Source organism: Phascolarctos cinereus, unplaced genomic scaffold (assembly GCF_003287225.1).
Source record: "Phascolarctos cinereus isolate Bilbo 61053 unplaced genomic scaffold, phaCin_HiC Scaffold_4;HRSCAF=312, whole genome shotgun sequence".
NCBI lineage: Eukaryota > Metazoa > Chordata > Mammalia > Diprotodontia > Phascolarctidae > Phascolarctos > Phascolarctos cinereus.
The window spans coordinates 66,023,107-66,047,346 of record NW_027555847.1 but is presented as its reverse complement, the minus strand read 5'-3'; the positions used below and the strand labels follow the sequence as shown (position 1 = coordinate 66,047,346).

At 34.6% G+C, this 24,240-nt stretch overlaps 1 protein-coding gene across 4 annotated transcripts in view; it reads left to right on the top strand.

The window, feature by feature from the left end:
• Window positions 1-24,240, top strand: part of FAM120A (family with sequence similarity 120 member A) — a 153,209-nt gene that overhangs the window by 33,119 nt on the left and 95,850 nt on the right. For 2 of the 4 annotated variants that reach the window (XM_020981269.2, XM_020981267.2), the window contains exons 3-4: window positions 2,449-2,531; window positions 4,032-4,142. In XM_020981269.2, coding sequence (XP_020836928.1) covers window positions 2,449-2,531; window positions 4,032-4,142 — 194 coding nt within the window. The remainder of the gene's footprint in view (window positions 1-2,448; window positions 2,532-4,031; window positions 4,143-24,240) is intronic. The other 2 variants (XM_020981270.2, XM_020981268.2) reach the window with 1 other exon arrangement.

Below are 24,240 nucleotides of genomic sequence, written 5' to 3'. Positions count from 1 at the left end.
GTTCACTTAGCTCCATATACCTCAGTTTCCTCATCTGCAAAATGAGCTGGAGGAGGAAATGGCAAACTGTTCCCATATCTTTGCCAAGAAAACTCCAAATTGGGTCACAAAGAGTTGGACATGACTAAACAACAGCTGAACAACAACAAAAATAATTTTAAAATGCTGGATATGTCAAGGACCTACAGTTTTCTCACTGGGAACTGTTTCCACTGATTGCAGATCTAATCCATCTTTAAATTAGACCCTTAAAAGGTATATTGGAGCTGACAAGGGTACTTGACTTCACCGTGGTCACACAACTAAGGAGTGTTCGAGGCCTAGTAAATATGAGATTTGATCTCGGGTTTTCCTTATTCTAAATCTAATACTCTAACCACTTGCCATGCTACCTCTCATTTGTCCTGAAGGCAAAACACACATAAACCCGTTCAATCATTTTGTCAATGAGCATTTATTAAAAACATTTCCAGGCACTGTGTTAAGTGTCAGGGGTGCAAGGAAAGGCAAAACCTAGACCCTTCTATCTAGGAGCTTACATTCTGATGGGGAAGACAACATATAAGTAACTGCATATGTAAGTAACATATCTTGTGTATACAAGATGTAACATGTAAATATAATTTTAAGTGAAGGGAAGGAAAGTCACCCTGCTGCAGAAAGTATTGTAATTTGAGCTGAATCTTGAGGGAAGCCAGGGCAGCTAGGGGGTTGGAGAGGGGAGGGAACTCGTTAGTTAATGTATGTTTGCCCATAAAGTATGTTTACATTTGATTGGAATGATTGTTTCTTAAAATTGACATATCTTAAAGAGGTTGAATATTTTCACATCACAATGAAAAATGTAGCTGGTATTTTGTGGATGTTTCCTGGTTAAGATTTATATATTCTCTCAGTAAGGGAAAACTTATATTATTTAGATGCTTTTGCTGTTGGAATAGTCTCTTTTTAGTTAAACATACTATCCTCCTGTATTTTACATTTATATACTTAGAATAGGTGTAAAACAGATATATTTGAAATGAAAATCTACTTTTCCTCTCTGTTTGAGACACCTAGATGGCACAGTAGATAGACCACTTGGCCTGAACTCAGGAAGAACTCTGAATTCACATGTAGCTTCAGACATTTACTAGTGTGTGACCTTGGGCAAATCACATAGCCTTCTGCCTGCTTCAGTTTCTTTACCTATGAAATGAGGTGATAGCACCTACCTGCCAGGGTTGTTGTGAGGATCAAATGAGATAATATTGGTTAGGTGTTTAACGCAGAGCCTACCACATAGTAGGTGCTATATACATGCTACTTATTGTTGTTATGCCATCATAACAGTTTTGATTAAGTAGCTACTTAGTAAACCCACCCCTCAAAATAGAGATTAAAATATAAAATCAATTTTATAGAGATTGTCATTCATGAATTGTGATATATCCTTTAAATGGTATAGAAATAGCTAAAATACCAAAAGATTTAATGTCTGTTACCCAGACCTCATAAAAATAAAGGATTCTCAAAATAATGTATTTCTTAGTTGTAGAATATTATTGGACTCTATGACTCAGGGTTGGTAATAGGATATAAACTTATTTGTGTTGGTAGCATTTTTTTGCAGAGTGTTCTTTGTCAATTGACTCTTGGATCATCTTAGAATGACTTGGTGATCTTTGTTCCTTTTGTAGATGGTAGTCATTGTCATGAGTCTTGACTGAGGAAAAAAAAGACTTAATTTTGGAAGTTTCTGTTAATTAAGGTTTCCTTGGTACATTACTAAATTCAAGAAAAATTGAACCATTGCTGTTTTGCAAATAAGCGAAAATATGTGATGACTCTTGGAATTATATCCACCTTTCAGGAATTACCTGTCTAACAACTTAGGCCATCATAGTTTCCTAAAGATGAAAGAAAAAACAGTTCTGATGTTTGTTTTTTAAAACTAATGGGGCAGCTAGGTGGTGCAGTCGATAGAGCTCTGGCCTTGGAGTCAGAGGGACCTGAGTTCAAATCCAGTCTCAGACACATGACACTAGCTGTGTGACCCTGGGCAAGTCACTTAACCCCAATTGCCTCACCAAAAAGCCAGGAAAAAAACCCTCAAAAAAAACTAATTCTAGGAAAATAATTTTTATTTACAACTGTTTGCTTTTAAATTCGATTCTTTTGTTGCAAATTTGCATCTTTTGAGTCATTGGCTACATTTTCCTTTCCATGAAAAGACTGAATCATTGTCACGATTGCTTAGTTTGTGAGTGTTAATATATTAAGTAGCCTTTGATTTGACTTAATTGATGGTGAACAATCATAAGTTAAATATGTTTGGCAGCCTTTTTTTTTTTTTAAAGAAGATGAATGGGCTGTGGTAGTTCAAGAAATGTAGCAAATTTTGGAAATACCTCTGTGTATTGATTTTAATATTAATTAGCTTTAAGTTATACATATTATCTGTTCTAGGTAATCACATTCTACCTGATGAAGATTTGGCTTCCTTTCATTGGAGTTTACTTGGTCCAGAACATCCACTAGCCTCACTTAAGGTACAAACTTGCTTTCATTTCCAGAACCTAAAATAAAAACTGATTACATTCATATTACTTTTAATATTGTAGCTGGTTCATAGGTTGTGAAACTAGACATGTTAACATTGTTTTCCAGGGAAAACATGACTTTGCTATTTGATCATGCACTATAAAAAGCAAAAAAAGCTCATTTTGCCCTTAATCCTTACATTTTGAGTTTATTTATACTTCTTACAAATGTCATCTCTGCTCATTTGTCAGTTTTATTTTTCTTTATTTCCATTTGGTTTTAAAATTTGCCTTTTGCATTCCCAAATTTGTATTACTGGTAGGACCAATTTGATTAATTTTTCATGCTAAAAAATCAGAACACAAAACTCCTTTTAGTTTAGGTTCTAATTATCAATAACCTAACAGTTTTAAATCAGTACCTTTATGACATGCAAAAAGGAAATTCATAAATTCCTTATAAATTTTTAGCTTACATAAAATTTGAGGGCTTAATCTTATTAATAATGTGAAGTGATTTAAGCTTCATCAGAATGAGAGTGTGGTCTATTTACATTGTTTTAACTTTTCACTCAAAATGATCTTTTTAACCATCATTCCTGTGTTCCCTTATTCTTTATTCTCATGTGCAATCATAAGAAATGATCAGAGAATGTCATTTAATTATTAGATTCCCAAGATGGATATAATTCTTTTTAAAAGTATGTGGTGTTGCTTTTAAAGTAAGGGGTTCTATACTTTTTGAGTATCATAGACCTCAAGATTGACTAAATCTGGTGAAGCTATGGACCCCTTCTTAGAATAATGGTTTTATATGCATCAAATACCTAGAATGACAAAACAAATTATATTGAAATGCGATTATCAAAATATTTTTAAAAATGTAAACAAATTCACAGACCACAGGTTTAGAACCCCTTCTATAGAATAATGTATAGATTTGTATAATCTTCATATGAAAATAATTGTTTTAATTTAGAGTCTCGAGATACTTTTTAGTAATCCATTGGTCAATTTGCTCTTTCCCTCTGGATTAACAATTTACGGTTTGTGGGTACATATATGGTTCTTTTGGTTAAAATACTGTGGTCCAAACTGTCATTGAAAGTCAGAATGGTTTGATAGAGCACTGGATGAGTCAGGAGACCTGGATTCTAATTCTGACCTTGCCACCAACTTATATCTGTCACTTCTACAGGTCTCCTTAACTTGTGGACCTCAGGTTGCTCAACTAAAATAAGAATGATGACGTATAAAGTCCTTTCTGGCTTTTAAAAGTTAAATCCTCATGTGATATCCTGAAGGGCTTTAATTTGGGTAACTGAATTTAGTTGATGTTTAGTTTCAAATTGGACTTCTGTTTTACATATTTTGCTGCCTATTTATTTTGTATATATTGAGAATGAAAATGAATGCCTGTCAGTATTCTAAGATTTCTTTGCTTCTTTCTGTCCATATTGTCCCATGGTGGTTAAAACCCTCATACATTCTTTCTCTATCATGCCTTAGTGTAGTTCGCCAGGCCCAGATGAACTATATCCCAGGGTACTGAAAGATCTGGTGGATGTGATTGCTAAGCCACTGTCAGTGATGTTTGAAAGTCCATGGAGAACAAGAGAGGTAATGCAGGAGGATGAAGCCTGTAACTATAGGCCAGTGAGCTCTACTTTGTTTCCTGGCAAAATTGTAGAATTGTTAAAGGGACTGTGAGGGGTATCTCAAAAAGGAAGTGATGACTCTGAAGAGCCGTCATGGCTTTATCAAGAACAGGTCATGCAGAGTAACCTTGTTTCCATTTTCTTTTTTGAAATTGTTACTAGGTCCTACATTGCTAAGCTTGTTTACTTGGGTATTATTGCCGCATTTTCAAAGTCTCCCATGTTGTTCTTGTGGAAAAGATAAAGAGATGCAAGCTACACGATAGTGTAGTTAGGTCGATTTGAATTTGATTAAATGGCTGAACCTAAAGATTACTAATAGTTTGATATCAGCTTGGAGGAATCCTTTAGTGGAACTCCCAGGGGGTCTATGTTTGACCCTCTTTTAAAATTTTTATCAGTGACTTGAGTCAAGGTACTGATGGCGTGCTGATTAAATTTGCAGATGACATAAAGCTAAAGAGAGATAGCAAGCATATTGGATGACAGAATCAAGATGAAAAATCTTAGGCTAGAATTTCAAGCTAAGTTTAATAAGATGACAAATATAAACTCCTAGAATTGAGTTCAAAAAATAAAACACCATCTGAAAAAGATCAATGGGTTTTTAGACTGCACGCTCAATAGGAGTCAGTGATTTTGGGCATGCTCAGTAGGAGTCAGTGATTTTAGGGCAACAGAAATGTAATTTATTTTCATTTTAGGCATCATTAACAGAAGCGTGTGTCCATCCTACTGAGCTTGGCCCTGTGTAGACCATTCCTAAAGTAATATTACCTCTGGGTGCCACATTTTAGGAAGGATATTGATAAACTGTAGGTTGGAGTGCAGCCAGAATGTTGAAGCCTCAAAATCATGCCCTGTGAGGACCAATTTAAAGAACTGGGGGAGATTAGATAAGAGAATAAGTCTTAGAAGGGGACATTTTAGCAATTTTTTTTTAAAGTTTTTGAAGGGTTGCTATGTGGAAAGAGAGGTTGTATTTATTTTGTTTGTCCCTACAGGGCAGAATTAGCAATGGGTGGAGTTGCCAAGAGGGAACATTTAGGCTTGATGTTAAAACATATAAAAAACACAACTCCCTAACAACAGTAGTGATCCAAAAATTGAATGGGATATTCAGCAGATGACCCATCTCTAAAACTCATTTCAACGATGAGATTCTGTGATTGATTATGTATTGTAAGAACAGTAGCTGTTTTACATAGGCTTGCCTGGTTTTTCTTTAAAGGGATCAGGACAGAAGCCCTTGGATTATTATATATTGCAGGTGACGAGATATTTAAGCAAAACCCCACCTACTACTCTTACAAAAACAGTTTATTCTGCTGATGGTGGGTCTGTGTAGCATTATTTTTGTATTTCTTTTTAACAGTAGCTGGACATAACAGATTTTAGGAGAAAGATTAGGATAATAAATAGTATTGACAAAGTGGAATTCTAGAACTTGAATGCATCTTTCCTCTTGGAGTTAAAAAAGAATACGTGTGTTTATCAGTCACCTTCTTAAAAATTTTATATTTGAACACTATTGTCTATATTTAAATAACATTTCTATCATCATAGGTTTGTTTAAAATAAAGATATGATTTTTCAGTGAGCATGCTTATATCTTCTTTGCTGTAGTTCTAAAACTTTATCTTTTGGACATTTATATAGTCGAATTTTCCCCAAAATCTCCAATGATTTATTTCAAAGATTTGTTTCTTAAATATTCTCTTTTTGAATTACCTGAACAGAAGTTTTGAAAAAGTTTTGTGGTCCATGTTGTCTTAATAATGTATTTAGGAAGAATGACAAATACCTGGCATTTTAGTCTTTAATGAAAAACTACAAACCAAGCAAATTCAATCAGTTAACACGCATTTTATTAAATGCTCACTCTGTGCTAAGCACTGCAAATGCAAAGAAAGACAATGCACAGTTTCTGCCTTCAGGGAATTCAATGTGTAATGGGAGAGACTACATATAAATAACTAAGTGTATCCAAGATATATACAGAGTAGATGGAAGGTCATCTCAGAGGGAAGACACTAACACTGGGGTGTTAGTTTTGGGGGTGGGGAGGGGAAGTTAGAATGGAGGGCCAGAAAAGTCTTGTCGGAAAAGGTAGAATTTGAGCTGAGTCTCAAAGAAAGTTGAGGCAAAGAAGAAGAGAACATTCCAGCATTGGAAGCAGCCAGTCTCTTAAAGGTACAGGCCCAGTAGACCTTAAGCTTGGGAATCCTAAAATAACTACCCTTTTGAAAGATAGGCATATTAAGTTATAGCATTATTAGAATAAGAATATTTTCTTTATCTGATTGTTATAACATTCTGTACTATCTATTGAAGTCTATGAAATGACCTATAATGTGGAAAGAAATGAATAAGAATTATTTAGTATTCAAGCAATACTTAAATATATATTTAATTTTCAGACTATTACACATAAATATATATTGTAGGAATCTTGAAGTAAAACCTTTTTATTATTCTCAGTCCTTGCAAAGATTTTTATTTTGTTTGAGCTCTACAGTTTGAGCAACAGTAAGACAGCAGAGCAGGTTCAAAGAAATATGAGGATTAAGAAGTTCCCTGAATAAAATCTATAGGGAAATAGGAATTAAAATTTTTTTTTCTGGAATAAGATAAAGTAGAAGGGTGAAACATCTACTTTGTGCTTGTATCAATCAGATGGTTATATTTTTTAGATTGGTGAAGTAGTATGAGACATATTTGAAATATACTCTGGGAATATTTGTACATAGGATCCCTCTTCTTCCCAACTAAACTGCTTCCCTCCAGTGCAACCATCTAATACACCGTTCTAATAAGAATGTCACTTAAAGTCTTTGGTTTTAATGTTATATCTGTTGTATAGAAGCAATGTAAAAAATACAAATTTAAGAAATAACTAAAGTACCTTTTAAAACGATTTGTTATTTTTAGTTATATTTTCTTTTTCACACTTGTTATTCTTTATTTCAAAATAATTTTTAAAATTACATTAGTTTTAATGCCTTAAAACTTTTTTAAACTAGCATTTTGATGAGATTATATAATTTAATCTTTAATAATGACCTAGGGTTTTTATTATGAATGTCCATTATGGTGCTTTTTTATATGTATGGGAAAGATAGGAAACAAAACTCCAAACGTTTTCCCCAAATTCTTCCTGTTATATTATTTTAATGTGGCATATAAGTTGATCTCTGAGACTGTTGGTGTATAAAGCTATGTCTCCCATATTGAAATTCATTAGGTAGTTGACATCTTGTTGACAGTTATTCTTTTTGGCCATCTCTGTTCTGTGCTGTAACTCAAATCTACTTCCTACCACTGATCTACTTTTCACCACCAGCAATGTTGCTATTATCCATATTGTCTGCTGTTCTCCTCTCCTCCCTTACCCCTCAGTCCCTCTTTGTTGCTTTCATTTCCTTCTCTCATCTCCTTTGTTGCTTCACATTTTCAGGACCATGTGTTTACCATCTTCTGGTTTTGTTTCATTTTCTCCCTTTTCTTGTATTTGAACTTAGGTGCCTATGAGCGTAGTAACTCTTCTAGAGACTGCTTTGGGCTGCTCTTAGAGACCCCTTTCTCCACTAACTAAAACCATTATGTGTTCTTTAATCTTCATGCCCTTAATTCTGCCTTATTTTTATTAGTGCTTAAAAAGAGTCTTTTGCTTGCTTCAGTTTCATAGCTGTTCTGGATGGTTGAGGATGCAAGATGTTTCAGTTGCAGATCTTATTAGTCTCTAGGGAAACCTGAAACAAAAATTCTCATGGGAATAAGTCAACAACAGTTTTTTGTTTTCAGTGTTTCCGATTCTTTGTTCTTTCAAAGATTTGTTCTACCACTCATATTTCTTTTTGAGTGCTTTTTGTAGGTGCATGATTTCTGTGTGTTATCTGAACATTGGGGGATTCCTTTCTTGTTTTTAACTGTGCATTTACTGACTTGAAAATTTTGGGAGAATTCCATTTCTTGGTATCTGTTTGCTTTTTCTTTAATTTAGTGTGTCCAGAATTCTTAAATTTTTTCCCCTTGATGTTATTTTTTTATTCTATTTAAATTTGCATTTTGAGGATATGAATCTAAGACCATTTATTTAATCATATAGATCTGTTTCAGAGGGTGACTCTTAGAAATCTTTTTAAATGACTTTTTTTGCTCTCTCTACTTTTTGATTGAAATATGAATTTAATGTAATATATTTAAGTTGTGTTACTCGTCTCTTCCAGCTTCATTGGTTTTGTCTAACTGGTTCCTGAACTTTTTCCTCTTGGGGTTCCCTTTAGCATCTTATTACATTTTGCTTATTTCCTTTCAGATTTAGTGCAGCTTTTTCCTCCTAAAATATATAACGTGAGTCACCCTTTTATAATATTCTGTGTTTCTAGGCCATCCTTTTCTTAATACATTCCCTAAGTCACTCCTCCCTTCCCTCAGAAAACATCCAACCATGACTAATCTCTTTCTTTTATAATTTTAGATTAGAATATCCCTTCTAGTCTTTTATTCATGTCTGTTCTCCTTTCTTTGTGTTCTTAGCTTTCTGCTGGTTCATCTTATTTTGACAGCATCATTGGACAGTCCACAGGAGGGAAAATGTGTTATTGTTTTGGTCAAGGTCTCATTCTTATTTCATGTATTTTGTGAAACCCATTGTTTTCAATTAAATGTCAGAGTATTGTTTTCCTAGGAAACCAAATCAAACCAAATCCTTATCATTCACTATATCAGATATGGTGCCTGACTCAGGTAGAATAGATGGCAGTTGTGGTCTTGTAGAGAGAATGGATCTCTGGGTTAGCCCATTTCTATCTCTGTAAAGGTCCCTATAGTAAAACTCTTAGTTGGTGACTAACGAACACTTTTCTAATTATGGTGACTTCTTTAGTTCTGGAGGAAATGAGCTGAGGGACAGTTTAAGTATCCTTTCTACTGAGGAAAAAGTTTTAGATTTGGTAGAAATTAGCGGTGGATCAGATGAGTTGATTGGTCTAAGACTTTTTTTTCCTGGGCGTCTGGAAGATATGTTTGAATTGAATATGTTCTTTCCTATTTTGTGTGTTCTAAGTATGTCTAAAGTACTTATTTTATATTGCTGTTTTTGGCTTTGTGCCTCAAACCTTAAAAAAAAACCAACCCTAAATGTACGAATTCATTCTCTGTTATTGTGTGTAAAGTAAAAAGGATATTTTCAGAAAAGACATAGCATAATCTTCTTCATCTATGTACTTGGCCTACTGCTTTTAGTTAAGCAGAAGTGTCTTGTCTTATTTGTTGTTTCTCCCTAAAGCAGAGAGTAGATGCAGTATCCAAGTTGGTGTGTATTTCTAGGTTTTTTAGGGAGAGAAGTGACGATGTAGAAGGCTGCTTTCCTGCTTTTATCTTAAAGTCAAAGAGCCCCAAATAATGACTACTCAAGAAAGTAGATGGAAAATCCTGGAAGGAAGTCATCTTTCACATGTGATACAGGAGACCCCTTTCAGTTTTGCTTCCCCCGTACAGTTACTGAAGTCTGTCGAACAGAATTCCATCTTCGGGAGTTGGAACGTGTTAGTCTTGCCAGGTACCTAGGAGAGGCCAGAGAAGGCAGGGAACTAGTAGCCTTAGGGGAGCATTGCTTCCTGTTCACGTTCTGCATGATTTGTCCTATTTACAAAGTGTGCTTATGTTTCAAAACTACTAGGAAGGAGACAAGGGCTAAAAAAGAAAAATAAGTGAAGAAAGATAAATAGCAACAGTGTTATCACCTGTCAGGCTCTAGCTCAGGGATTTGATGTTTAATGATTGAGTTATGGATAGCAGTGTTTAGCTTAATATTAAAAATAAGGCTTACTGATAATAAAATAAGTAAAATGAACATTATTTTCTCTGTGAAAACCTTAGATTTTTACATGTCCTTGGCAAGGAGCCAATTAGTAGTCCCAAGGTTGATTTAGCTATATGTATGTTCTTTTGCTGTCCCCAAACTTGAGTCTGATAGAGGTAAGGATGCACTGGTGAAAATCCAACTCAGGTCAATAAGGTAAGGACCATGAATTTGTTATTAATAAATAGATTCTAATGAGAGAGAATTTTTCAGTTTAGGAAGTAATTAGAAAAGTAAATTATATTGGTCCTAATAACATGACAAAACTTAATAGGAATAAATTTAAAGTCTTGCATTTATCTTTTTAAAAATCAGATGTGCCAGATATAGGATGGTTAATGCCTGGTAACGTGAATTGATGTAAAAAAAGACTGTTTTTAAGTTGGTTACATTAGCAGTGTGATATGGATGCCAAAAATTTGAGTGCTGCCATAAATGGATAGTTAGTATCTATATCACGTCGCAATGGCCAAATTAAATCTGGATTATTCTAGTCAATTTTGGTCACAGAATGTTTAAGAGGGACACTAACATGTCTTAAATTCTTGTCTAGAGTGGGTCTGCTAGAACGGTGAGGAGATTGGTACCTGAATAATATGGGGAGTATTCCAAAGTGGGAATGTTTACTCTAAAGAAAAGATTAAGAGAAGACTTTATTCAGTTCAAATCGAGGGCATACATAATATGTAGAGTACAGTGTGGGAAGAGATACAGAAATAACACTGTTTTTTATATCATGGAGCTTATGATCTAATGAGGGAAAATATATCCCACACAAATGGAATATAATAAAAATTGGCCTCACACTTTAAAAGTTGTCATGTGAAAAAGAGAGTGGATTTCTGTGTTGCTTCAAATGGTATAATTAGGACGAGTAAACAAAAATTACAGGGGCAGTTTTGAATCCAAATAAAGAAAAACTGAAGAAATGAAATTTAGGAAGCTATGAGCTATTTTTACAGCTGATACTCTTTCAGAAGATTTCTTTTCTGCCACTAGCCTTTTTCTTCATCTTAAGAGAATATGAATAATATCCCTGGAGACTCTGGGGTTATTTTTGACCAACTTTATTTTCTATACTTCATTAGAGACAATATTAGGGTTAAGCACATTTACCAAGGAATTAATAATGAAAACTCAAATAAAATATAATATTATACATATAAAAAAAGAGATCCCAAACTTAAAATCATAATTTTAGCAATATCTTTTGTATTGTCTTTATTTCTGAATACATTCCTCACCTTCTCTTTCTTACCAAACCATCCCCGTTACAAAAAATAAAGAAGTGAAAGGAAAAAGTTCAAGTAAACCTAATTAATACATCAGCCATTACAACCATATACAATATGTTATAATCTTATATTACCACTTCTGCAAAGGGAAATTGGGGATATTATGTGCATTTTCTTATCTGAGGCCAAGCTTGGTCATTAAAATTGTACACCATTCAGTTTAATTTTTATCTTTTTAATTTACATCATGATTTTATATATTTTCCTGGTTCTGCTTATTTCATCCTGTACCAGTTTATATGTCCTTGTGTTCATCTGAATTCTTCCTATTCATTGTTTCTTTAGGGTACAATAATCTCTTAATGTTTGTGCACCACATTTGTTTAGCTATTAACACAATTCATGAGTATGTATTTTGATACTATGATGAAAATGTTTCTATGAATATTTTAGTTTATCAGAGACTCTTCATTCTATCTTTACTGTCATTGTAAATTGCTATTTCCTGACAGCTCTATGCCTAGTAGGATCTCTAAATCAAAGAAGTTGTATATTTTGGTTACTTTTAAAAAATGTAATTTCAAATTGCTTTCCAGAATGGTGGGACCAATTCACAGTTCCACCATTAGCTTATTAATGTGCTTTTTTTGAGGTCCTTCCAACAGGGACTATTTCTTTTGTCACTTTTGCCAGATTGCAAGATGTGATCACACTTTTTCAACATGGCAATAAAGTCTCAGTTTCCACTTAATAGGGAAAAGTTATTTAATCCAAAGAACTTTTCCACCAATAAAAATGTCTTCCTTTAGAAGATAGTGAGTTCTTTGCTAGAAACATTCAAACATTTTTCAGTGCTAGAGGGATCTCCTATATTGCATGGTAAGCTGGATGAGATGACTGTTTAAGGTGCCCCTTCAACTCTCAGGTTCTCTGATGCTGAGATATTCTTCCATTCTTCCTCCCCCAACATTTACATTTTTATTTATATCTTTTGTTTTTATGTGACCAGAATTTCCTACTTTATCCTACTTGCTACCCTCCAAAGTACCATCCTTTATTGCAGAACAAAAAGCAAAGTTACCCAGCACATCAACCAAATCCAATATTATGTGCAGTGTTTCATAACAGTAGTCTTCCATGTCTCTGAAGAATTTGGGGGAAGGAGGATACTCTCATATCTGTTCTGTGAAGAGATAATTATAATTTCACAGCATTTAGAGGAAGGTTCTTATTAGGTGCTCCCTACATCAATGAAATTAGAGTTTCAGTCATCATCCCTGTCATTTGTTGCTGTTGGGGTTTTTTTTTTCCTGTTAAAATTATTGTCATTGTGAATAACATTTTTCTCATTTTGCTCACTACTTCACTTTGCATCAGTTAATGTAATATAAATCTTCCCATGTTTTTCTGTGGTCATCACTGTCATCATCATCAACGTGATAGCTAGTATGTAGTCCTTTAAAATTTGCATAGGACTTTACACACATTAATTCATTTGATCCAGTGACCCTGGGAGATAGGTGCTATTATTATCCCCATTTTCCATAGAAGGAAACTGAGGCTGAGAGAGGTTAAATGACTTGCCTGGGGTAACAGCTAGTATATGTCTGAGGCTGGGTTTGAACTCAGGTCTTCCTGATTTTAAGCCTCGTGTGCTATCCATTGGACCACCCAGCTTCCTTGATAGTTTTTTATAGTAACTTAATATTACTTACATTTACACAGCACAATTTGTTTAGTCATTCCCCAAACACTGGACATTTGCTGTATTTCTTTTAGTCACTACACAAAAAATGCTATTATAAATATTTTGATTCGTATGGCTTATTTTTTCCCCTTTCTTTAATCTTCTTCATATCTGTGGCTAGTAATGGGTACAGACATTTTAATCACTTTATTAGCATAATTTCAGATTGTTTTCCAGAGTGGTTGGACCAGCTTCATCAACGATGTATAGTTTGTTTGGCTTTTTGCAACTCCTTCACCATTGATTCTTCTTACCTTTTGTTTATCTTTGCCAATTGGCAGATTGTGAGAAAAAACTCATAATTGTTTTGATGTGCATTTTTCTTACTATTAGTGATTTGAAGCAGTGTAGTCATATGATTGATAAGGGTATACAATTCTTTTGAGAACTGTTCCACATTCCTTGAACACTTATCCATTTCTACTATTTATTCTCTTCCCCCCCTCACTTAATAGTATTTTATTTTTTCCAATTACATGTAAATATAGTTTTCAGCATTCACTTTTAGAAGATTTTGAGTTCCAAATTTTTTTTTCTTTCCCCTCTTCCCTCCTCAAGATGGCAAACAATCTGATACAGGCTATACATGTACAATCATATTAAACATATTCCCACATTAGTCTTGTTGTGAAAGAAGAATCAGAACAAAAGGGAAAAACCACAAGGGAAAAAAAGTGAAAATAGTATGCTTGCATCTGCATTCAGACTCCATAGTTCTTTCTCTGGATGTGGATAGCATTTTCCATCATGAGTCTTTTGGAATTGTCTTAGATCATTGTATTGCTGAGAAGAACTAAGTCTGTCAAAGTTGATCATCGCACAATGTTGCTGGTACTGTGCACAATGTTCTCCTGACTTCACTCAGCATCAGTTCATGTAAGTCCTTACAGAATTTTCTGAAATCTGCCTGCTCATCATTTCTTATAGCACAATAGTATTCCATTATATTCATATACCACAGCTTGTTCGGCCATTCCCCAATTGATGGGCATCCCCTCAATTTCCAGTTCTTTGCCACCACAAAAAGAGTTGCTATAAATATTTTTGTACATGTGGGTCCTTTCCCCTTTTTATGATCTCTTTGGGATGCAGACCTAGTAGTGCTATTGCTGGGTCAGAGGGTATGCACAGTTTGATTGCCCTTTGGGCATAGTTCCAAATTGCGCCCTAGAATGGTTGGATCAGTTCACAACTCCACCAGCAATGCATTAGTATTCCAGTTTTCCCACATCTTCTTTGACATTTTTCATTTGCTTTTTCTGTCATGTTAGCCAGTCTGAGAGTTGTGGTACCTCAGAGTTGTTTTAATTTGCATTTCTCTAATCAATAATGATTTTAGAGCATTTTTATATGACTATAGATAGCTTTGATTTTTTCATATGAAAACTGCCTATTCATATCCTTTGACCATTTATCAATTGGGGAATGACTTGTATTTTATAAATTTGATTCAGTTCTCTACATATTTGAGAAATGAGGCCTTTATCAGAAGCACTGGCAGTAAAATTGTTTCCCAGCTTTCTGCTTTCCTTTTAATCTTGGTTGCATTGGCTATGTGCAAACCCTTTTTAATTTAATGTAATCAAAATTAATTAATTTTGCATTTCGTAATGTTCTCTTTTTTAGTCATAAATTCTTCCCTTTTCCATAGATCTGACGAGTAAACTATTCCTTACTCTCCTCATTTGCTTATAGTATCACCCTTTATGTCTAAATCATGTACCCATTTTGATATTATTTTGGTATACAGTGTAAGATATTGGTCTATGCCTGCTGCAACATTTATTCATAATTCATACAAAATAAGACTTGGCACATAATTTATATGACACTTGGGTACATTTTTTTCTGGGTTTTCATCTTTAAATTCTAGTACTCTAGCGCTTGTAGAAATTCTTTTCTTAAAGTAAACCTGAACAAAGATCAAGAAATGATCTCACCTGTGATGGTGGCAGCTGGGGGCTCATCTTTCTGAGTTCAAATTTGGCCTCAGACACTTAGTAGCTGTGTGACCCTGGGCAAGTCACTTAACTCTATTTGCCTCAGTTTCCTTATCTGTAAAATGGCCTGGAGAATGAAATAGCAAACCCCTCCAGTATCTTTGCCAAGAAAACCCTAAATGGGGTCATGAAGAGTCAGACATGATTGAAACAATGCAACAACAACTATTGTTTGACTCAAGTTCACACATATTATGGTAGTTTTTGTAATAAAAATATCTGGAAAAACATTCCTCAAATATTTATGAATTACCTATGTGCCAGGAGACTAGTAAGAGATGCAAATAAACAACAGTCTTTGCTCTCAGGGAACTTAAATTTAATGCAAACTCTTTTGTATGTGATCAGGATTCTAAGATACAAGATAACATCTTAGATTTTTACGTACAGAAAAAATGCAAAATCATGCAAAGCGTGGTGGTTAGAGTTAAATTGCTATTTTGGGATAGTAACACATTGGGAGCCAGCAGGCTGCTTGAGTGACAACCAAATGTTAAAAGAACAAATCCGAATTGTGATTTTTTCCTTATTCCTGGAGGAACTACATATGAAAAGGACCAAAATTTGGAAAGAAAGGCAAGGTGAACTTCTGAGAATTGTGAGAGTGATAGCATTTTTCAAGAATTCAATGCTTACATCCCTCATTCTCTATTCTATTTGTTTAATGCAGTGTTTAACTTACTGCTCACTTGTTGTTAAGTCTGAGTTTATTTTGTTTTTATTCTGCCAGGTTTTATCAGGAGAATACTTTGGTTCACTTTTTTATTCAATACTTTTTATTCATCATTGCATTCTACAAACTATGGTTTTAGACAGTTGGCTAAAACAGTTGCCTAGAGTCCTACAGCCACTGTGTGTCAGAGCTGGGGTTTGAGCCTAGATTTTCCTAGCCTTGGGTCCTGCTTTCCGTGCTGTGTCTGTGTTCTGTGATGACAGGGCTTGTTATTTAACCAGCCTTTAATATGTGTCAACAAGTCTGCTAGGCACTTGTGGTACATTGGACAGGAGTTGTGAGGTGTGGGTGGAAAAACTACGCCGTTTCTTACTTAAGGATCTTGCAGTCTAATAGACAGGGATGGGAAAAGAGATCTGTACATAACTTATTATGATGTAAGGCAAACCCTAAGTGTAAGTATATGAAATCACTTCAGTTGAAGGAATTAGGCATAGTTCTAGAGTAGGAAGAGGTTGGAAGACTGAGAAGACAGATTTTTGCTGATTGAAGAAAGTATAAATAATTTTTTAAATGAAAGAATTAAGGAAAGCTTCATAAAAGTAGTAACATTTAAGCAAGAGAAAGATTTCAGTAGACAGATTTGGGAAGATTCCCTTTTTGGCTTGAATGAGGAGGGGTAGTTGAGGAATTTGAGTTCTGTCTTAGTGTGGGGGAGGTGGAAGGGCCTTGAATGGGGGAGTAATACATCGAAGGACAATAATTTTAGCAATGAGATGAAGGGTAAATCGAAGAGAAGAGACCCCTAGACCAAAAGACCAACTAAAAAGTTATTGTAATAGTCTAGGTGAGGAGTTTAGATAGCCTGAAATAGTGTGTGGTGACAGCATGTGTGAAAAGATGGGGAAGAATCAGCAGGTCTTAGCAATTCAGTATAGTACCTGAGAGATTGGAGGCTAATGGAGAAGGTGGATGAGGGAAAGGTTTTGGGGAGATGATAGAGCCATCTTTAAACATGGTGAATTTGAGTTGTAAACGGGGACGTACTGGTCTAGCATTTGGATAAATGTAACTGGGGCTGTGCAAGAGATCAGAGTTGAAAATAAAGATTTGGGAGACATCCGCATAGAAGTTGTTAAGATATCTAAGCTCTGTCTTTAAGTGATAGAGCTTAGAGAGTGAAACGGTTAGGAACAAAGACTTGAAGAACACCTTTGTGTAGGAAGAAGGAAGAAGAGGAATTAATGAACTCTCATTAAGCGCCTACTGTGTTCCAGGCACTGTAGTAGATGCTCTTGGTGCAAAGATGATAGTGAAGTATTCCTAGTTTTCTAAGACGTTATACTGTAAAGAGGAATACTACTTGCATATGTCTAAGTATATACAGAATAAATACAGGTTGTTTAGAAAATGAGGACATTAGTTTAGGAGGATTAGGAAAAGTTTTGTGTAGAAGGTGGTAGTTGAGATGAATCTTGAAGAAGTGAGGGATCCTCTGAATTGAAGATTAGGAAAGGAGCACATTCCAGACGAGGGACAGCCAATGCAAAGGGAGAGAGGTGGAAGATGTAGCACTTCGCTTGAGGGACCAGTTAAATAGCTGGAATTAGTGGTTAATGGGTAGGAGAATGTGAAGAAGACAGTGTTATGGAAGGTGAGGAAAATAGTCTGTCAAAATAGTTATCACTGTCAGACACTGCAGAACGTTTGAAGATCATATGGACTGAATATCAAAGACCTTGAATTTTTGTCTTTTCAGTAGATTAGTGGAGATGTACTGAAGCCAAGTTTCAAGGAATTAAGAAGTATGGAGAATATATATACTATACATTCTAGAAGTTTTACAGTGAAGAGAAAAAGGAAAGAAAGGGTGACTGCATCAGGAAGTTACGAAACCAGTGGAAGGTTAGGGTGTTTTTTTGTATGGGTCTATTGTTTCAATTTTTTTTTAATGGGACAGAGAGGAGACAAACTTATTTACATAGGCATAATGAAAGGAGCCAGTATAGAATGTTGGTATAGAACTGTATTGATAGACTTCAAAGGAAAATTTCTCTCTGCTTTTTTTTTTTTTGATTGATTTTTAGGCAGTTGGGGTTAAGTGACTTGCCCAGGGTCACACAGCTAGTAAGTGTCAAGTGTTTGGTATGAGGCCAGATTTGAACTCGGATCCTCCTAACTTCAGGGCTGGTACTCTATCCACTGCACCATCTAGCCGCCCCTCTGCTTCTTGATTAAAATGAAGGGGGTATAATGGGCCATCATTCTCCCCCCCCCCCCCCGGGAATAAAGTATGTCCTATTTAGAATATATTTGATTTTCAAGATGTACTCTTTTGATCAGTTGTATACTCTGGAACATTTTTATAAATGGCTTCACTAAGGAAGGGATACCTTTCATACATGGTGGAAGTAAATTTGTAAAAGTAGAATTTTATAGTTCTTTAAGAACTGTGGGAAAGTAATTTTTATTCCTCAGTGCTCACACTAAGACTATTTAAACTGCAGTCCCTTTTGGTGTGCGGAATTTCCACAGTAGAAATTCTTCCCTCCAGTTATGAGGGATATTTTGCCATTTCATAAAATATTCAATTGTAATAAGATGCTTTCTTCAGATATTGGAAGAACTGTCCTCTAGGAGAAGGATTCTGTATGACTCTAGGAGGAGAAGTAGGAGCCATGGGTAGAATTTATAAGAAGGCAGACTCTTAGTTTGATATGAGGAATATCTTTACAACAGCTAGACTAATTTAACAATGAATATGGAATGAGATGTCTCATAAGGTGGTGGTTTTCTTGTCATTAAAGATGTTTTGAGCTAGATGGTTTTCTTGGGAATGTGGTAGAGAAGATTTTTATCAAGTACAGGTGTTGTGGGGTCAAGATTAGTCAGACACAACTGAACAACAGGTGTTGAAGTTGATGGCCTCTTAGGGCTGTTCCAACTCCTAAGATTCTATAATTTTGTATTAACCGGGACTCATTCTGATTGAGCAACTGTTACTGTGTCACATTTGCATTTGGTTTTGCTTTAATATTATATTTTAAAATGAGAGTTATAAACCAAATAGACACTCTCATATGTCCTTTTCCATTCTCAGATTACATTGGGCTTTTGAGAGTAGCTTGGTAGCAACTTTTGATGTTAGGCTTATATTTCTTTGTCGTGGTTGTCTGTCCCAGGTCTGATACCAACTACCATTTTCTCATCTTTAAAATGAAAGTATTGGACTAGATGACTTCCATGATTTCTTCCAGCTCTAAATCCTCTGGCCACCTTTGAGATAAGTGAGGCCTCTCCTAATCCCCCAATAAAACTTTCTGTATATATTTTCTATTTTCTATGTGCATGTTTTATGCTCCTCACCCGGTTAGATTATAAACTACTTGAAGGACAGAGATTCTTGCATTTTTGGTCTTTTTATATCCCGGACACAAAGCGTAGTGGTTGGCAGATAGAAAGTACTTAATAAATCTTTATTATACTGGATGAATGATCCTATGAATCTCAGATGTGACTTGGAAAATGTAGTAAAACTTAAACATTCATATTAATGAATGGAACTAAATGTGTAAGTTATCTGAACTTAATTTACTTACTACTTTGGAACGTATTGTATTTTTCCTTTTAGATACAATGTCTTGAATATCATTGGTACTTGATACCAACATTGGTATTTTGGCAATAAATGCTTGTTGAATAAATGACATTGAGCCAGTTTGTTTTTCTGTAGGGTGTAAATTAGACAGGCCAATGTGGAAATGAAGTTCATGAAATTCACAATGAGTATAGATAATTAACAATAAGAACATAATGTTTCATTCTTTGATATTCAGGACCACTTTACTCTATCATCCAAATAATTGACAAAAATAATAATACATGTGGTTATTTGTTAATAGTGTCAAATTTGGTTGAGTGACTGGCATTACTAATAGTTACATTCAGATTCAAAATGACCACGGCAAAATGAGCAACACTTTGCAAAAATATCAAATAGAATTAAATGGAACATTTATATTTTAAAGTTCAGTTTGGACAATTTAGATATTCTGCTTTAAAATAACTTTGCAAAGATAAGACAGTCATTAATAATGCCAAATAAACACGGCAGAAGTTGTAGTGGACAACAAAGCTAAAACTGAAGTGGTAATGTAGTGTTCATTAGAAAAATAGGACAGATATTAAAAAAAATAACTCATTGTTGAAATGCATTTAGAGCTAGTTGACACAGTCTAAATCTGTTGTCCAATTTTGGATGCAACAATAGAAATCTGATGCAGAAGAAGACTTTGAATCCAGTCTTCTTTTTTTTTTTTTTTTTTTTTACAAGGCAGTTGGGGTTAGGTATAAGTGACTTGCCCAGGGTCATACAATGCTAGCTAGTGAGTATCATGTGTCTGGGGCCAGATTTGAACTCAGGTCCTCCTGACTCCAGGGCCGGTGCTCTATCTACTGCGCCATCTAGTTGCCCCTTTGCATCCAGTCTTAAGGTTCCACTATGGTTGGAAAATAAGGAATTGGAGAAAGAATGTTGAAGGGAGGGAATTAAATGTAACTGAAGTTTGAGTAGATCTTGGGTGCATAAAAGTAGATCCCTATTTCCACATTTCTTTCGATCCCAACCTGATAGCAAAAGGCTGGACTGAATGGCCTTTAGTGGTCCTTTTACAGCTCTAAAAACACTGAATGAGTCTGAAACTACATATAGAGAATGTTGCTAAAAATGAGGCTAGATAGTGAGTGACTTGCCACTAAAGTTGTTGCATGTGCAAGTTAAAACTAACTTGTGGGTACTGTATACACAAATTAACAGCTGAAGTATTTTGAGATGAGAAGATGATATTTTCCTGCTATTGCTTAAGTTCATTGCAGTTTCTTCAAGTTTTGCCTTTCCTGACATCTACTTTGGGGCTGAAGCTGAGAAAACCCTTAAAAAGATTTTGTTCAGAAGGAAAGCTTTCTTAAAAAAAAAATAGACTCATTATTCTTTGAAATCCATAATAAGCGAAGAAAACCCTGATGGATATTTAGTTTGACTGTTAAATATGCTTTTGAGACAAGGCAAGGACAAATTATTTTAACCCTCCTTTGCAGTTACTGCTGTAATGGAATGTTCCAAATGCTGTTTTAGTGCTTCTTTGAATACGAAGATTCAGCAACATAAGGTAATGTCATTTTTTGTGGGTGTGGGAAAGTCATAGAGCTTTTTGCTGGTTGAGTGATTTGATTGGTTAGTATTTGTTTAATTTAGGATAATAGACATTAATTGTTGTGGAACAATTTCCGTTTTTGTCACGTGGAAACATTTTGATTATGGATAGGGATAATGACTGAGGATAGAATTGGAAGTATCTGGGATGGTTAATTTTAGAGGTGTATGTCAGCTTCACAGGGTCTCTGTTAGCTTAAATCTGGCATTTTAGTTTCAAAGCAGCAACAAATAGATAATAATTTTTTTTCTTAGTAAATACTAGGTATCACTGGATCTGCTGTGAAAGACATTGTCTTTAGCAATTGAAGAAAATGCAAAGTATTGACAAAACTCATGAATGCTAAGGCTAAATTCTCGAAAGTGTTTCTAAAATTATTAAAATTAAATCTTTGTAGCTCTAGCTCTTTAAAAAGGCAGGGACTGTTGTTTGTTTCTGTGGGGGAGGGGGTTTGTTTTTGTTTTGTTTTTTGTCTTTGTGTCCCCACTGCCTTGGTATAGTGCCTTGCACAGAGCAGATACTTTATTCTTATGAAAATGTCTTTTGGATGAAATTTTTTGATTGCACCAAGAAAATTTTTTATTAAAAGGAGTCCTATTTAAAAAAAAAAACTACACCCCCACCCCACCCCACCCCATTCTCTTACCTTTTTGTGATTAATTAGCATTTTCGGATATACCTGTGAAACTTGCATAACTGGCACTGCATTGAAACTACTTTATTTTTATGTAGTCCTTTCCTCTAAGTTCAAAACCCTCTAAACTTTATAATAACATTAAAACTCCTATGGAAAGGCAAAAGGCAAGTTTGACTACATCCAGAGAGGAGTTCAGAAGACGTCTCTGTACCTCTCTGGTCCTCAGTGCTCTATCCACCAAATTGTATGGTGCACATGACTGGGCTAGCTAAGTTCTGCACAGCTACGCAAATTTTAGGCTAAAACCATGAATTATTTGGTTATGATTATGAGGATTTCATTTTTAATTGCTAGTAAAATTATAATCCCACAATATAGTGACCTTTGTGCAAACCTTTTCTATATTCAAGGAAGTACAGTTTTAAATACTATCACTTGAACTCTCATTAATAGTAATATAAACCCCGATGCCTCGTTTCCAGTCATAACTCATAGCGTCTCAAAATGAAACAAAAGTGATCATTTTTAAGTATCCTTATTCATAAAGCTGTAGTTTTACATAAAATTGTAATATTTGAATTAAGTTTTGAATTTGTTTCTACTAAAGTACTTGTGAACTGCCTGAAAGATGAAAGGGCTTTCATTCGGGATTATAATTTATCAGTGATGATACTGTGGTTTTACTGAAATTTATTTGTATATATTAGAAATAATGGATTTAAAATAGAAAATTTTGTCTCAGAAAGTAGTAATGAAAAACAGAAATGCCATTAGTGATATTGTTGTAACATTTGAGGTTTATAATAAACATTCATGAATTTAATTTCAACTAGAATTTCATTTTTAATTAGCATAGGTCATGGTATATTTTAATCTTAAGTGACTAATAATTGAATTGTTGAATTTTATTGATAGGCTGGTTGTACAAACAGCATGTGCTTTGAAGTATTCAAGAATCTGAAAAAAAAAATCTGCAGGTTTTGTGGTGTGGTACTCCCTTCATCAGTGAAGCTTGGGACCTACCCTCCAAATCTCACTAGATAATCTTTGAGAAATGCTTGCTATCTTCTCAAAATTCATGTCTTCACAGGTTCATTCTGGAACTTAACTAGGCTGGTCATGGATAACTGACATACAGTCCATCCCCAGACCTGTCCAGTTTGGTACATTCTGCCAGAGCTTACAACCTGCTGGCATACCTTTGGAGAAGCCAAGGTTACCTTCACACTAGCATCATACGAGATGAACTTCAGTTTAAGAAATGCTTGGAAATATTGAAATCCTGATTTACATTTTTTCTTTTCAATGGGATAAAGCAGAATGTCAATCCAATTCAGCTAGTTAGGAGACTTAGAAAAAACTAATGATTAAGAAAACACCTGGTAGTGGAAACCAAAGAGAGACTTTCCGGATTTTAAGATATTGTTGCTACATAGTCATTTGTACTATTTTATTGCTGCTCAAAATGTTTATGTTAATGAATACCTGTAAAGCATTCTTAAAGTCATAGATTTTTTATTAAATATAGCAGTACTCAAGAGTTACAGGTTAAGAAAAAAAATTAAGGCCAGCTGCCTGAGAGGAATGATGTAAGAACATTCAAGGGAAGGAGAAAAGATGAGATCAATCACCTGCTATTCAAGGCTATTAGCTATTATTTGGGGACCTATTATGTACTTATAACCACACACAGCTTTGGAAAAACTTCAAGGTCTTTCAGGCAAGTCTATGTGCTTATTTAAAGGGATACACATATGACAGTAAAGTTAATTTACTTGGGTCTTTGAAGAGCTTTGTTAAAATCTTGGAGCTGCTTAGAATTTGACTTAGATGAAGATGAGACTTTTTCAATTGCCCTCCAAAAATGATTACTATAAGGAATTGATCTTTTAAAACAAAATGGAAAAAACCCCTAATAATATCCAAATATACTGTATATATTTTTAAAAAGTAAGTACGCTGTCTTTATGTTCTCTGCTAAGGGGCAGTATTTTGTAACCTGTGAGCAATATAATATTCTTTGGAAAGTGAAAGAGGTTTTTATTTTAAATTGCTATAGCTTAGTTTTTGGAAGTCTAACTTACTAGGTTTTAAGAAGATAAGATATATCTAAATATCCATTTTTAAAGCATTTAAAAATTAATACAATATCTTAACTTTTAAATACTAATTATTTCCACAATAGTATTACAAGGAGAAATCAAATCAACAAGCATTTGTTGAGTACCTGCTATGTCCAGGTATTGTACTAGGTGCTGGGGAGATGAAAACAAAAATGAAACAAACAAGTCTTGCCCTCAAGAAGTTCATAATTATAAAGATATTTTTCAAATTTTAGTTGATGTCCTGTGATAACATCCTTGATTTGGCTACCAAAAAATTATCTATAAATGGCATCTAGTATCAACCATATTTTCTGTGGAGTAGGCTGGCAGTAACATTGGAATCAGTTTCATTCTGGAACTTAACTAGGCTGGTCATGGGTAACTGGCTATGACACTAACTAGTTGACCCTTCTTACCTGGTTCAAGTCACCTAATCCTTCTCTGAGCCTCAGTTTCATGATCTATAAATTGAAGGGATTTTACTAGATAATCTCAGTGCTGTACATTCTATCGTTGCTGTCTTATAAGTGGAAAATATGTCTTATATATGATTTTTGCTGTTTTTAGAACATGGTCTTATCCAG